This window comes from Budorcas taxicolor, chromosome 1 (genome assembly GCF_023091745.1).
Source record: "Budorcas taxicolor isolate Tak-1 chromosome 1, Takin1.1, whole genome shotgun sequence".
In the NCBI taxonomy this organism is placed as follows: Eukaryota; Metazoa; Chordata; class Mammalia; order Artiodactyla; family Bovidae; genus Budorcas; species Budorcas taxicolor.
The window spans coordinates 218,412,147-218,429,272 of record NC_068910.1 but is presented as its reverse complement, the minus strand read 5'-3'; the positions used below and the strand labels follow the sequence as shown (position 1 = coordinate 218,429,272).

The 17,126-nt window shown below is 40.1% G+C and overlaps 1 protein-coding gene across 1 annotated transcript in view; it reads left to right on the top strand.

Annotated features, from left to right (window-relative positions):
- The window catches only part of TBC1D5 (TBC1 domain family member 5), a 595,354-nt gene that overhangs the window by 349,719 nt on the left and 228,509 nt on the right, over positions 1-17,126 (top strand). The window contains exons 12-14 of the mRNA XM_052643045.1: positions 5,437-5,525; positions 7,033-7,083; positions 7,181-7,250. Of these exons, the coding sequence (XP_052499005.1) occupies positions 5,437-5,525; positions 7,033-7,083; positions 7,181-7,250 (210 nt within the window). The remainder of the gene's footprint in view (positions 1-5,436; positions 5,526-7,032; positions 7,084-7,180; positions 7,251-17,126) is intronic.

Genomic DNA, 17,126 nt, shown 5'->3' with positions numbered 1-17,126 from the left:
ATGGAAAAAATGTATCCTGTTCATAATGGCAACCAAAACTATAAAATGTCTAGGAATAAATTGAATAATATAAGAATAAAAGCTATGTAAAGAAAACTGTAAACGTTATAGAAGGATACAAAGGTAGAGTTGAATAAATAGGAAAGTGACAACATGTTTTTAGGTGGGAAGATACTAAGTAAAGATACTATTTCTTCCTAAATTAACATATAAATGTGTTATCATTCCACGGATAGGCTAAGTGAGAGAGAGATAATTTTTTTAAAACTAGACACAGTTATTTTAAATTCAGTGCCCGAAAGCTTTATAATAATTTTAATGGCAAGAAAGAACATAGCTTACTGGTTGCGAGCACTGGGTCTAGACTCTGATTCCTTCGTTTGTGTCTCAGGTCTAACACTTCTTAGACAACACGTAGACTTGCCTCTTTTGATCTTAAAGCTTTGTTGATGAGGGCGGTGCTCTGTAGAGTTAAAAGCAGGTAGTGCTCCTTACGACTTCGTGTTGGTGGTTATCGTGGTAATCATGGTTATAGTCATTAGTAAATGTGCTTAAGTTGCCACAGAATTTAGGGGAAGGGGAGAATGACCTAAGAAGACATGAAAAGTGTTATAAATGTTACGTGATCAAGCCAGTGTAACAGTAGTGTGGAAACCGAGAGAGAGATCAATGGAGCAAGGTAAGAACAGGTCCAATCATAAGTGAGAGCTTCATGTAAAATAGGGCATTTCCATTCAAGGGGAGAAGGACATTGAATTGCTGTATTTGACTTTCCATCTAGAAACAATTAAAGGTATAATTGTAAGAACTAAAACTACATAAAAATTCTGGGAAAAAAGAAACATTTAGGAGAATTTTTTGATAACCTCAGGGTAGAAAAGGCCTTCCCTAGCAAGATATGCTGTCCAGATCAGACCCAAAGTGCAGAAACCAGCAGCAAACCAGAAAGGAGACAGGGAGAAAATAAATCTCCATCTGTGTAAGATTTTTTGGAAGCCAGTAAAAGAAAATTCTAGTAAGACTGACTTAAAATCTAAGACAGTTACTAACACACTTGCAAGAAGTCATCAGGCGCAGGCTCTTTGCCAATGATCCCGGTTCGTTTCCGTTGTTCTGTTCTCTGTCTCACTGTCTTCTCTCTCCTCTTTGAAATATCTGGGAGTATCTCATGATGAAAAATCTGATGATAACCAATGAGGTTAGAATATAATTATGCCAAGTTATACGTTTATTTCCCCTTTCTCTTTCCAGAAAGAAACAACTAGATTCACGGACAAGGAAAAAAAAACACATTTTAATTGCGTGGTCCACCGTTTGTGAGGCACGCAGCACACTCGTTTGTGAGGAAGGCTAAAGAGAAGCGGGGCAGACCAGACACACTTAATAATTTAGACAAAGCCTATCGGTCACTGAGCAGGAAACTATTATTAACTTACTGCTGAGCATCACCTTCTAAGACTTAAAATTACTCCCTATACATGTTAAAAATTCTATAGATTCTATAGATGTAGAAATAATCCCTTACTCTAAGAGGATTGGATATTTAGCCAGATCAAATTTAAGAAAAAACCTTGAGTTTCATCACAAGCTGTTAAAGCTATTATTTTGTACTAGGTGACACCCCGTTTAACATCGACCATATTGTTAATAGTTATGGGATTTTATTGAATTAATGAGACTGTTATCATGTAGTAGAATGTCTTGCTGAGTTAATTGAAACTGCAGAGATTATATAAATGGTATTAATGAACTTTGACTGCCTGATGCCTCAGCTTTAATAAAGACTGCTTGGTGGGCTAAATGAACACAGGCAGATAAAAGAACAGGTTCAATTTGGTGAGCCTACAGGCTGTTGATGAGGAAAACTTTGTTACCTTCATTTTCAACTGACATGAGTTTGGAGAGCAGTGACTGCTGAGGATCCAGCGGTGAACAAGGCTGTAAGCAAGCAGAAGCACTGATGTGCGGATGGAAGCAAACCACACATTGTGGAAGCCAAGAGTATGCTGACGACACGTTTCTTTTTCGTTACATTTTATCAGATTTACAGCACCTTGAATTTATTACCATTCTTTCCAGATCTCTTTTCATTTAAAGATGTCTATTTGGTTGTCTATTGTAATTAATAATCAGGTTTTACTAGGATAGAACTGAGAGTAAGAGCAATAATTTTTTCCAAGCCTGTTTTAGAAAAATGTCCCTAGTTTAGTCGGATGTGAACCCTGAATGTGTAACAGGCTGTCTTGGTGGTATTCAGGGGATTCTGAATTTTACAATTTTCCATTGTACAAAAAGCATTCTTTAATTGATGGGAAGTACTGAAGTATAATTCAGTACAGTTCCTTTCCGTTTTTCATCATATTGTAGCTTTCACCAATGTGTTGATAAATGCAATGTGTGCCCCTCTAGTGGGAGCTGTTCCACTCATCCAGTCGCTATGCAGTGAGCACCTGGTGTATGCTGAGCATATAGTAGGAGCTGGGTTTTCCTAGGTATGCACGGATGCACATACGCATGTACATAGACATATGTGTATCACTTGCCAAGTTTATAACCACACAGTACTTCCGTACTCATTTGATCGTGTGTCTTGCTGTCCAGATCACAGGCTCCGTAACGGTTGGGAGGTGCTCACTCCATTCATTTTTGTGTTCTCAATACATCATAGGTAGTTAATGGATAATTTTTGAAATAAATAAAAGTAAATGATGTATGGGCAAATGTAGACAGTGGGGATAGGTCACAGAAAGTGGAGGGAAGAGAACATTCAAAGAAAGTGAGAAGATGCATTTAGGCAAGAGCTGTTTCTTACTAAACCATCCATAAATAGTTTTAGAAAACATTGAAGGGAAACGTTCCAGTCTGAAGATCACTGACACCGCCACCAACGACTAAAACCTGGTAATCCACCTAATAAAAACTATGCAGTTTTATTACATATTTTTGGACTGGAAAATCTGGTGTTCTTAGAAATACCTATTTTATTCAAGTTAATACAATCACAGTAAAAAATAGTTTTTGCCTAACATTTTCTGTAACTAAATTACATTTTCCTTTGGATGAAAAAAGTTATTAGGCAAAACAGTTTTGAGGAAAAGAATAGAAAATATGGGGAAGTGGAGTATTGTGCAGCTCAAATCGTGACAGTAGTAAAGTTCTCGTTAAGAATGTATAAATTAGTAGAATACCAGTAAAAACAAGCCGAGAAAAAATGAAAGCCAAAGATCCAGTTTATGATAAAGATGACATTTCAGAACTCTTGGGAAAAGATGGATTATTCAGTAGATGAGGATTACTCAATAAATTAGTTTAACTCTTAGGGAGAAGAAAATGCATATTTATTCTTCAGGGCAAAAACAAATTCCAGATGGGTAAAGAATTAGCTGTAAAAAAGGAACTTGTAATTTAACTTAATTTCAATATGATGAAGGTTTCTTTGGTATGAAAGCAAAAGAAATTATAAAAGATGATTTATTGATTTGACTTTTTAAAGTATATGGTTTCACTTTGACATGAGATATCATCAGAATTAAAAGGCAAGTTATAAACATGGGAAAGTATTTGTAACAAAAATGACTAAGGGTTAATTTCCTGAATTGCTGAAGAAATATTACAAATCATTAGGGAAAAGGAAACTCTTCATTAAGAGAAGAATGGGCAATTCATTAAATAAAAGTGGCCACTACAATGTTTGTGTTCAATCTCACTAGCATTTAAGTAAGTTAAAACAACTGTTTGTAAAATTTGATGGGGTTTTTTAAAAAACACTACAAATAAAGATGAGAGTGTATGAAATGGTTTGGGGAGTTTTATGTCTTAAAGTGAGGGGATTGTTTCTAAAGGGCAGATTAATTGTATATATCAAATATCTTAACTCGTTTACCCAGAAATTTTTCTTCTAGGGAGTTTATCCCAAGGAAACCACCAGAAATAAGCAAAAGGATTACTGAGGGACATCTGTCGCAGTTTTCCTTTCTTATTTTTTGGCCTTCCCTCCTTGCTTTTCTGTTGTTTTTGTTTGTTTGCTTTTGCTTTTCTGTAGTTCTCTACAATGAGCACCTCTTACTTTCATGATTAAAAGTATGTCACTCAGTTTTTGGAATAATTTGAGATTATTCCAGAATAATAAGCCCCTGGTAATATTTTTAAACCACTTTAGCAACACTTCATTCTTTCTGGGTCTCTACCAAGTTCTTCTAAGGAGCAGTCTTTTCAAGATTTGTTTAGTAGGTGATGTTTACCTAAAAAGATTGAAGTGATGAGTGGTAATTTGTCCTAAATCACAAATAAATTGTCAGTGGGTCCTAAATTATTTTGTAAGAATGTCATTAAGCCCTTCTAATTCCAGGCTGGTGAAGACTTGTCAGTGAACTCTGACAGAGTTTCCTTCTGGGTTACTTGGTACTGCAGAGCTGCTAGACTGGTGCACAGGACTGTGTGGCTGTCCCTCACAGGAGGTTTTCTTTAATCCCATTAGCAAAGGGAGGAGACTTTATTGTTATTTCCTGAAAAGGTGGCTTTTGTGTTGACTTTTTTCAGGAGATCATCTTAGATAAAAGAATAGTAATTGACTCACTTTAAAAGGCAGATAAGAGTATGATCTATTTTTAACTTGCTGAAATATGCTTTTGATACCTAAGTAGGGAGAAAAAATCTCAACTGATCTGGAATATCTTATTTTTTCACAATAATGGATAAATAATGGATTTTTATAATAACCTTTGAAAGGCAACTTAGTAATTAATACCTTTTTGTTTCTATTTATGTAATCCATAGATGAACAGAATGTAAGGACAAAGAAAATTATATTGGTGAAATCACTAAATAAATTGAAAAGTAACCTTATAGTTGAAATAGGAAAAAAAATTATGGCCATCTTGGCTTGAACACCTTTAAAATTTTTACTTTGAAAACTTTGTTTTCCTTCATACCTGCTAAAGATTATTTCCTTTATTATCCAACATTTCCAGCTAGCTGACTTCAGCTCTTCCTAAATCTACAGACATCCTAATTTTGAGCCATTATATAATGAAAACATTGGATGTAATTTCCTTAGGTCTTCAGTTCTTAGTTGCCCTTCTTACTACAGATCTTTACACTGTAGCTCATGATTATAATTTGCATAAATGAAATTCATATTTATGAGTACAGATTCTGAAGCAACTGACAGGTGCAAGGTTGTCTACCATGCCAATTTATTGTTTGTTGTGTTATTCAAAAGAGAGCTGCTTTCCATGTTTTAAAGAAGAAGACGTGCTGTGGTTGAATTGGAAGTCAAATTCTAAAACTAAATCTCCTTTTGTAGTTTTTTATGTTTTTGCTTCTGTGTATAATATGGAAATGCTGGCGGTGGGGGTCAGCTGCAAGGCTCTCAGCTGAGCCTGTTCTGTCCACTGGTGAATCCTCAGCATCCGCCCCATGCTTTCTCTGTTCCAGGGAATGCACGAGCTGCTGGCTCCTATCGTCTTCACCCTCCACTGCGACCACCAGGCCTTTCTCCATGCCAGTGAGTCTGCGCAGCCAAGGCAAGTTTTTATGGGAGCTCCATCTATTTTTCAGCCCTGTTGTAATCTTTTTTTTTTTAACCTCAACACCTTTTACATTGAAGATTTTGTAAATTGTAAGCATTTGTTTGTGGTTCATGTGGCTGAACCACTTAGTAATTGAAATCCTATTTCAACTATGGGGAAACTTGGAATTCTAAATATTTTTTTAAGTCTTAGAGCTGTACCAAAGAAAGACATATATCTAACGAATCAGGAAGAGATTTTTGTTGCATTGGCGAAGTGCTAACAGTTGTTACTATTCATACATTCCACCATACAGTGACCCGTTCTCTCTCACTATTCTGAGACGTATTTTGTCCTCCCCAGATCCAGCTCAATTCAGTTCGTAAACAGAATAGTTTCACAAAGAACACCAATTTAAAGAAATACAAATGACTTCCCATGTTTTTTAGATACATTATTATTTCCAGCAAATAACTTCAGTAATTGTATTTAACTTAGGCTGATTGTTAGAATTTATTTTCTAACTTAAGATACCCTCACTAGGCGGGCAAGAGAAGCAGCCAGGAGGCGTCTTGGGAATAGAGAGCCTAGGGACTGTAAACCATCAGGAGCATTTGCAGGCTGGCCCCTCTCTGCAGGAAACAGAGAATTAGCATGTACCATTTCATCCGTTTGTGCATACAGTCTTTGTTAATCAAAAGTAGCCATCCGTTTCGCTGAACATGTATCAGGGCGTTTGTCAAATCCACTCTAGTTTACTATATCGTAGGTTCGCATTTTCTAGCTCCTTGGAGTTTTTCCAGTTACACTGGCTGTATTGGAGAATTTCTTGAATCTGGCTATAATAACCATGTCTTAATTGCCTTGGCCTCAGTTAGTCTAAAGTATGATAAGGATGCGGTTAGTGTTGAGATCCTCTTCTCAGGGCAGTTCTGTCTTTTTAAAAATGTACATGCAGACTATACTTCATAGGAAAGTGCACACGATGGAAAGTAGCTTTTTAAAGAACAGCTTTTAAATGAGTTGGGCATGCTTCTTTAAGAGTTTCAATCCTTTATAAAGTAAAAGCAGCACTAAAATAGATTTGGAGGAGGTCACTGATTGATACTAAAACATATTAAAAGTAGAAGCCACTGAAGGAAAACAAATCAATGTTTTGATACGGGATCTATGACCAGTAATTACATATTTTCTTGTTTCATTTGGATAAGTGATAGATTGTGGAGCAATCAGTTGATTCTAGATCAGGCACATTCAAAGAATGTATTGTCACATTCAGCATTTGTTATTTGGAATAATTAGATAGTTACATCACTGTGGTAGAGACAGGGAACTAATTTGTTTTCGATCTTTGTAGAAAGAAGCATTTCATATGTTAATAGAGTTGCTCTTTTCGTTTAAAAAAGGCTCATGTTCTCCTTTACACATTATATGAAAGCTGGCTTAGAGTGTAGATAAGGCAGCCTCTGCATCTTTTCTGTTAAAAATTACACATTCTGATCGCTTGCATTGCTGTTTTAAGTGAGGAAATGAAGACTCTCCTGAACCCTGAATATCTGGAACATGATGCCTAGTAAGTACAAAAACTTTTTGGATATTTTTATTTTTTATGCTATTTTTACTTTAATGAAGATTTAACATTAGCATTATATTATTTTTCTGATTTTTAGTGCAATGTTCTCACAGCTTATGGAAACTGCTGAACCTTGGTTTTCTACTTTTGAGCATGATGGTCAAAAGGTAATTATAGTACAAATATTTTCAATGTATTTGAGGGAACAAATGATTTCAGTAAATAAAAGTGTAAAATCAGAGACAAAAGCCATTATTATCACTATAAAAACAAAAATATAAAAATGCCTGTGAAATAAGTTTGAACTGGGGTTCTAAATCATGCCTCTAATTATTGACGGATTTACAAAGGTAATATATAAATTTTCATGTAAATAAAATAGAAACTTTCTTTTATATGTGTATAAATTATGCATGCAATATAATTTCTTAAAAACTGCTATAAATTTTGAATGAGAAGTGTATTAATCTGCTTGATCTCTGCTGTGAATAGACAGGCCCTGAAGTATGTAGGTAAACTGTATCAAGTAGGTTGTTTTACTAATGCATCACTAAATTTAATTTATATGTTTAACAGCAATAATATTTGTCCTTACTCTCTCTCACCTTTATTCTTTAACTGTAGTTTTTGTGAAATAACATACCATAGTATTCACCTTTTTAAATGTACAATTTAGAGTTTTTTAATAGATTCACAGTGTTGGTGCGTGCATCTCCACTTGCTAATTTCAAAACATTTCGGCCCCCTGGAAGGAAACCCTGTCCCACTAGCAGTCACCCCTCATTTCCCCTCCCCAGAACATCCGGCATCACTAGTGTATCCTCTGTTTCTTTGAGCTTGCTATTCTAGACCTTGCACGTAAATGAAATCATACAATATGTGACCTTTGTGCCTGGCTGTTTTGACTTGCAGCATGTGTCAGTACTTCATCCTTTTTCACGGCTGAATAATGTTTCCTTGCATACATACGTGTCACATTTTACTTTTCCATACGTCAGTTGGTAGACACTTGGGTTCTTTTCACTTTCTAACTATTAAAAATAATGTTGGTCTGAACATTTGTGTACAAACTTTTTGTGAACATATGTTTTCATCTCTTGGCATATCTCTAGGAGTGGAATTGCCAAATTAACTGTCATTTTAAACAAATATATATGCTAACTTAGGGATCATTCTGGCCTTTTCATTGTTATTGCACAATATTGGGAAAATTGCTAATTATTCTGACAAGGTCTGTTGTGTTAAGAGTTTTGGGTATATTATTTTCTATGTGACTAATTTCTTTTATATTAGTATAATTGGATGCATTCCGGTTAGAAACCATGTATCACTCAGTTCTTTCATTTTATCTCTTAGCCAGTGAGATGGATAACTAATGCATTTTATGCCTTTGGTCGAGGTCAGGACGAACTACTGCCTACAGGCCAATTTGGCCTGCCATCTGTTTTTGTACAGCTTGGGAGTTAAAAATGGTTTTACATTATTAAATGATTGAAAAAATATCAAAAGAGAAATAATATTTTGTGACATGTAAATTACAGGGAACTCGAATTTCCATGTCCATAAAAAAGTTTTGTTGGGATACCGCCATGCCTGTTTGTTTACATACTGTCTTCAGCTGCTTTCTCATTACAAAGGCCGAGCTGGGTGATTGCAGCATGGACTGTGTAGCTTGGAAAGCCTCAAACATTTACCATTTTTGCAGAGAAAGTTTGTCAAGTCCTAGCCTAAGTGATAAAGTCTTCCTCCAGCAGTGTATCACCATGCTCTATTCTGTAAGGATTATTAGAGGGAAAGCGTGCTGTAAGCACATGTGATGAACAGTGTATTTTCAGCAGGTGATTTGGTAAAGACATAGATTTAACGTGAACATCAGATTTTGAGCAGAGGATTTGAATACATTTTATTATAGACCTCATGATCGTTTTACACAGTGGTCATTTTGTGTTTTATAACTGATTCAGAGTATCTGAGAAGCTGAATGATAAAATGTGAGGGCTGCCAGTTTTTACTTTTACTTATCCACGTTGCTTTCACTGAATCATATGAAAATGGCTGCTGCTGCTGCTGCTGCTAAGTCGCTTCAGTCGTGTCCAACTCTGTGCGACCCCATAGACGGCAGCCCACCAGGCTCCCCCGTCCCTGGGATTCTCCAGGCAAGAACACTGGAGTGGGTTGCCATTTCCTTCTCCAGTGCATGAAAGTGAAAAGTGAAAGGGAAGTCGCTCAGTCGTGTCCGACTCTTAGCGACCCCATGGACTGTAGCCTACCAGGCTCCTCCGTCCATGGATTTTCCAGGGAACAGTACTGGAGAGGGGTGCCATCGCCTTCTAAGACTATACAAAGACACTTAATCAGAGAACACATGGACATGCCCTCTGAGAATTGGTATCCATTACTTGTGTGTATCAGTGCCTCCTGTGTCCCTAGAAAGCATATCTCATGACTCCCTTTTCATCCTACCTTTTGTCTTCTGTTTCATGATTCTGTCATCTTTTAAAGAAGGTTGAGAAATTATTATATCCCTCTCTCAGGTCTTCTAATTCCATGGAAAATTCAGTTATATCACGGTGCATGCCGCCCCGTCCAGTGACGTTCCTTTTATAAGCCTTCTGTGATGAAGGAAGCGCTGTGTTGGTTTGCATAGTGGTGTGAAACCGTTGTCTCACTGTGTCACTCACTTTGTGGCCTGGCGCTGATCTGTAAAACACACTGTGCCTGCCACTGAGAAGTGGTTAGAAAATTCTCTAGTTCTATTGGTCATTGTGTTTGTCTCATCAAATGAAGTGAGGCAGCTTTATGTTAAATGTAGGTAGCATTCTTTATCATAAGAAATCCTGAAGATCAGTGTTTTTCATTAACTCGATCTTTATTGTTTCAATTTTCCTATTAGGTATGCTATGCTGTTTAGCATTTAAATGACCAGAGAGATTGCTTTCAAGATTTTTAAATTTAACACATTTTATTATATTAGGCTGGTGCAAATGTAATTGCGGTTTCTAACTGGCAATTTTAAATCATTATAATTAGGGTCAAACACAACTTTATTCATCAACACATCTTTGCCAACAAGAAATGTTTGTTTATTTCTGAAGCATAAAATTCCATACCTTGGGATTCAGCAAACTCTTGGAAAGCATTTTCTGCCTTCAGCTGGTTGTGGAAGCATTTTCCTTGCAAAAAATTGTTGAGATGGTTGACGAAGTGGTAGTCTGTTGGTGAGAGGTCAAGTGAATATGGTGGGTGAGGCAAAAGATCCTAGTCCAATGCATTCCACTTTTGAAGTGCTGATTGTGTGGCATGCAGTTGGGCATGGTCATGGAGAAGAACTGGGCCCTTTCTGTTGACCAGTACTGGCTGCAGGCATTGCAATTCTTGGTGCATCTCATTGATTTACTGAGCATACTTCTCAGATATAATGACTGCACAGGATTCAAAACGCTGTAGTGGGCCAGCTGGCAGCAGACCACCAAACAGCGGCCATGACCGTTGTTGGTGCAGGTTTGGCTTAGGAGAGCGCCTGGGGCTTCTTCTCGGTCCAGCCACTGAGCTGGGCATCACTGGTGGTCATATAAAGTACACTTTTTGTCTCAGAAATGGTTTGTTGTTCCATAGAAAAAGAAAAGACGACACTTCAAAGCGATGGATTTTTTTTGCTTTGTGGACGACTGATGAGGCGCTTGGACTTCCCAGGTGGCAGCAGTGGTAAAGAGCCCGCCTGCCAGTGCTGGAGATGCAAGAGAAACAGGCTGGCTGGTCATTGTCAGCTTCTGATGGCCAGCCAGTATGCCCTCATCATCAAGGCTCTCCTCTCCTTTGCAAAACTTCTGGAACCACCACTGTGCTGTATGTTGGTTCGCAGTTCCTGCGCCGAATGCACTGTTGGTGCTGTGAGTTGTCTTCACTGCTTTACAACTCACTTGGAACTCAAATAAGAGAATCGATCAGATTTGCGTTTTGTCTTAACAGCATTTCCATGTGTGTGTGCTTAGTGGTGTCTGATTCTGTGCGGCCCCGTGGACTGTAGTCTACCAGGCTCCTCTGTCCATGGGATTTTCTAGGCAAGAGTACTGGACCAGGTTGCCGTCATCTGCAGAGGATGGATCTTCCCGACCCAGGGATTGAACCTGGGTATCTTGCATCTCCTGCACTGGTAGATGGATTCTTTACCACTAGCACCACATGTGAAGTCCTTACTCCTATCATTCTCTTAGTCTAAAATGAAATAAATGTAAATACCCAGCAATTAATGTCGTTACCATAAAAACATAAAGTGAAAAAGATACACTGTGTATCTTTTGGTATGGTATAATGTATACCATAACCATATTTATTTAAATACATATCAAATGGCAAAGTTCAATAATGCAAAACTGCGAATACTCTTGCACCAACCTAATGAAGTATTCTGTTAGGGGAAATCTTTTTAAGTTAACGCATCCTGTTATTTGAAGAGAGTATACTGGATGTTACAAAATCAGAAAAAAGATTCTTGGATATACTATTTTTATAGTAAATGATGGCAATATGGAGGTTTCCCTTTCTCTTTTATATACACATTAGCAACGAGTTGAGCTCTAAATATTAACGTAGTCTTCTGACCTTTGGACCTAAGTACACTAGGGCAGGCACTGTAGAAAGTCCGAAGGGCTGTGTTTCATTTTAAGACTGGAAATGATGCTGGGCAGCCAGATGGAACCCCTTCCCATAAGCCTCCTCTGTCCTTAACAAGCACCCCCCTCCTCTCTCCTGAGCTTTCTGCCACCCTGCCTAGTCACGACTCTAGGGTGAATTCCAGGCTTTTTTTCTGTGTAGTTTTTTCTTCCAAATGGTGCAGGCAAGAGCTTTACCTTCTTTATGTCGCTGATTCTGGTCCAGTGACAAAAAGCTGATACTCCTTTTAGAGATCTCACAGTTTAGGAGGCAGAGAAATAGCAAAGCAGGGAAGACGGACTGAACTGGGACTGGACACTTGAGCCAAATCTGACAGTACACGTGGGGGCCCGTCAGGGGAAACGCTGGGAGGGATGTTTCACGTAGAGAAGGGCAGACCAGGGTTTCTGCAGGCACAGTGAGAGCAGGCTGACCATGTGAGGGAAAGACTGCCCACCTGGCTAAAGAATTTGGATTGTTTTGTTTTTCCTGGAGTGAAAATAATGAGGCCTTCTTAAAAATGTCTAAGGAGGGACTCTGCCATCTTGTGACTTGTATGAAAAGGCAAAAAGATAGGACCCTGAAAGGTAAACTCGCCAGGTCAGTAGCTGTCCAGTATGCTACTAGAGAAGAGTGGAGAAGTAAGTCCAGAAAGAATGGAGAGGCTGAGCCAGAGCGAAAACAATGCCCGGTTGTGGGCGTGTCTGGTGATGGGAGTGAAGTCCAATGCTGTAAAGAACAGTGTTGCATAGGAACCTGGGATGTTAGGTCTATGAATCAAGGTAAATTGAAGTGGTCAAACAGGAGGTGGCAAGAGTGAACACGGACATTTTAGGAATCAGTGAACTAAAATGGATTGAAATGGGCAAATTTAATTCAGATGACCATTACAGCAACAACTGTGGGCAAGAATCCCACAGAAGAAATGGGGTAGACTTCATAGTCAACAGAAGAGTCTGAAATGCAGTACTTGGGTGCAGTCTCAGAAACAACAGAATGATCTCTGTTCATTTCCAAGGCAAGTCATTCAACATAACAGTAATCCAAGTCTATGCCCCAACCACTAATGCCAAAGAAGCTGAAGGTGGATGGTTCTGTGAAGACCTGCAGGTGTCCAGTGGCTCAGACGGTGAAGCGTCTGCCTACAACGTGGGAGAAAGTGAAAGTGAAGTCACTCAGTCGCGTCCAACTCTTTGTGACCCCGTGGACTGTAGCCTACCAAGCTCCTCTGTCCATGGGATTCTCCAGGCAAGAATACTGGAGTGGGTTGCCATTTCCTTCTCCAGGAGATCTTCCCGATCCAGGGATTGAACCCGGGTTTCCTGCATTGGAGGCAGACGCTTTAACCTCTGAGCCACCAGGGAACCGGGAGACCTGGGTTCAGTCCCTGGGTTGGGAAGATCTCCTGGAGAAGGAAATGGCAACCCACTCCAGTATTCTTGCCTGGAAAATCCCATGAACGGAGGAACCTGGTAGGCTACAGTCCATGGGGTCACAAAGAGTCGGACACGGCAAGACCTTCTAAAACGAACACCCAAAAAAGATGTCCTTTGCATCACTGGAGACTAGAATGCAAAAGTAGGAAGTCAAGAGATACCTGGAGTAACAGACAAATTTGGCCTAGGAATACAAAATGAAGCAGGGCAAAGGATAACAGAGTTTTGCCAAGAGAACACACTGGTCATAGCAAACACCCTCTTCCAACAACAGGAGAAGACTCTACACATGGACATCACCAGGTGGTCAATACCAAAATCAGATTGATTAAATTCTTTGCAGCTGAGTATGGAGACGCTCTACTGCTGTTGCTGCTGCTAAGTTGCATCGGTCGTGTCCGACTCTGCGCGACCCCATAGACAGCAGCCCACCAGGCTCCTCCGTCCCTGGGATTCTCCAGGCAAGAGTACTGGAGTGGGTTGCCCTTGCCTTCTTCGGGAGAAGCTCTGTTCAGTCAGTGAAAACAAGACAGGGAGCTGACTGGGGCTCAGTTCATGAACTCCATATTGCAGAACCCAGAGTTGAATTGAAGAAGGTAGGAAAGCCACTGGACCATCCATGTAAGACCTGAATCAAACCCCTTATGGTCATGCAGCAGAAATGACAAATTCAAGGACTAGGTCTGATAGAGAGAGTGCCTGAAGAACTCTGGACGAAGATTTTTAACGTCGTACAGGAGGCAGCGATCAAAACCATCCCCAAGAAAAAGAAATGCAAAAAGGCAAAGTTGTTGTCTGAGGAGGGCTTACAAAGAGGCGTGAAAAGAAGAGAAGCTGAAGACAAAGGAGGAAAGGAAAGATGCACCCATCTGAATGCAGAGTTCCAGGGAATGGCAAGGAGAGAGAAGAAAGCCTTCCTCAGTGATCAGCGCCAAGTGATAGAGGAAAACAATAGAATCGGAAAGACTAGAGATCTCGCCAAGAAAATTAAAATAGCTAGGGAACATTTCATGCAAAGATGGGCACAATAAAGGATAGAAATGATATGGACCTAACAGAAGCAGAAGATAAGAGGTGATAAGAATACACAGAAGAACTGTACAAAAAAGATCTTCATGACTCAGATAACCATGATGATGTGATCACTCACCGAGAGCCAGACATCCTGGGGTGAAAATCAAGTGGACCTTAGGAAGCATCACTACAAACAGAGTGAGTGGAGGTGATGGGACTCCAGTTGAGCTATTTCAGATTTTAAAAAATAATGCTGTGAAAGTGCTGCACTCAGTATGCCAGCAAATTGGGAAAATTCAGAAAGTCACCCAGAAAAGGTCAGTTTTCATTCCAGTTCCAAAGAAGGGCAAAGCCAAAGAATGTTCTAACTACCACACAGCTGCACTTACCTCACATGCTAGCAAAGTAATGCTCAAACTTCTCCAAGCCAGGCTTCAACTGTACGTGAACCAAGAATTTCCAGATGTTCAAGCTGGATTTAGAAAAAGCAGAGGAACCAGAGATCAAATTGCCAACATCCACTGACTCATAGAAAAAGCAAGAGAATTCCAGTAAAATATGTACTTTTGCTTCATTGACTTTGCTAAAGCCTTTGAGTATGTGGATCACATCAAACTGGAACATTCCTAAAGAGATGAGAATACCAGACCTCCTTACTTGCCTCCTGAGAAATCTGTATGCAGGTCAAGAAGCAACAGTTAGAACCAGACATGGAACAGAGACTAGTTCAAAATTGAGAAAGGAGTATGTCAAGGCTGTATATTGTTACCCTGCTCATTTAACTTATATGCAGAGTGCATCATGCAAAATGCCACGCTGGATGAAGCACAAGCTGGAATTAAGATTGCCGGGAGAAACAGCAATGACCTCACATATGTAGATGCCACCACCCTTATGGCAGAAAGCAAAGAGGAACTAAGGCGTCTCTTGATGAGGGTGAAAGAGGAGAGTGAAAAAGCTGGCTTAAAACTCAACATTCAAGAACTAAGGTCGTGGCATTCGGTCCTGTCACTTCATGAAAAATAGATGGGGAAAAATGGAAACAGTGACAGACTTTATTTTGGGGGGCTGATTTTTGGGGCTCCAAAATCACTGCAGATGGTGACTACAGCCATGAAATTAAAACACGCTTGCTCCTTGAAAGCAAAGCTATGACAAACCTAGATAGCATATTAAATAGCAGAGACATCACTTTGCTGACAAAGGTCCGTCTAGTTAAGGCTGTGGTTTTTCCAGTAGTCATGTGTGAATGTGAGAGTTGGACCATAAAGAAAGCTGATTGCCAAAGAATTGATGCTTTTGAACTGTGTTGTTGGAGAAGACTCTTGAGAGTCCCTTGGACTGCAAGGAGATCCAACCAGTCCATCCTAAAGGAGACCAGTCCTGAATATTCATTGGAAGGACTGATGCTGAACCTGAAGCTCCAATACTTTGGCCACCTGATGCGAAGAGCAGACTCACTGGAAAGGACCCTGATGCTGGGAAAGATTGAAGGCAGGCAAAGGGGGCAACAGAGAAGGAGGTGATTGGATGTTATTACCAGCTCAGTGACATGAGTTTGAGCAAGCTCTGGGAGTTGGTGACGGACAGGGAGGCTTGGCGTGCTGCGGTCCATGAGGTCGCAAAGAGTTGGACACGACAGAGAGACTGCACTGAACTGAAGGAGCGACTTCCCTTGTGATCCAGTAATCAGGACTCCATGCTTCTGCTGCAGGGGCATGGGCTTGATCCCTGATTGGGGAGTAAGATCCCACATACAGCAAGGCATTACCGAAAAAGGAAAAAAAAAATTAAAAGTATAAGGAAGGTGATCTGGTACAGTCTAATACCTAGGTTCCATAGATTACCAGACAGTTTGCAAGATGGATTTAAAGCAGGAGGTAAGGAGTAATTCGGTCCCCAAATCAGGTTGTTCCAGGCAGAGAAGCAGCATATACAGAAGTACGCTGAGTGGTTCTGAGGAGCTAAAGTTGGTGAACTGGGTGTTCTCACTGGAGGATGTGTAGCTTTAGGCGTGGGAAAGCACGAACAAGTGTGTGAGCAGATGATGAGCGCCGATGCGGGCCTCCTGGATTTGAAAGCTTCGGGCTGTCTAAGGTTCTTCACCACCATTTGAGCCTATGGCAGGGGGCCTAGAGTTCTAGATATGGATACAGATTAGAAAGTCTTGGCAAAAAAATTTTGACTGTAGCACTGTGAATGACTAAGCTCACTCGGGGAACTGTATAAGTAGGAGTTCAGCTGACACCAGAACCATGTGGAAAAGCAGCACTCGCGAAATAGAGCGAACAACGTGAGCTCGAGAAGGAGCCTGAGGATGAGCAACAGGCGGCCACTGAGAGAGGGAGCGCAGCTGCAGAGAGGCAGAACTTGGGGCCTGACCATCAGAAGAAAGGCCAGGTATGGAATATTAGGGTATATCAGCAGGACTGGTGCTGAAGCTGAAGCTCCAATGCTGTGGGCACCTGATGCCAAGAACTGATTCATTGGAAAAGACCCTGATGCTCGGAAAGACTGAAGGTGGGAGGAGAAGGGGACGACAGAGGATGAGATGGTTGGATGGCATCACTGACTTGATGGATATGAGTTTGAGTAAACTCCGGGAGTTGGTGATGGACAGGGAGGCCTGGCATGCTGCAGTCCATGGGTCGCAGAGAGTCAGACAGACTGCACAGCTGAACTGACTTGACTGATCATCAGACTTGAGGGGGTAGCTGAAGTTTCCATGAAAGCATTACACAGAGTTAGAGATCTGTCTTTCTGTACAGGGTATGGGGTGGCAGGAAGGGAAGTTGTACTGCCTGTGTAGATTTCTTTTAAGTCAGCTACACTTTTGATCTGGAGAATTTAAAAATCTTTCTACCTAGCTGGGGTTTTTTTTCTTTAAGTTTTTCTCTTTTTTTTTTTTTTTTTTAACTGGAGGGCACCTACCCTACAGTG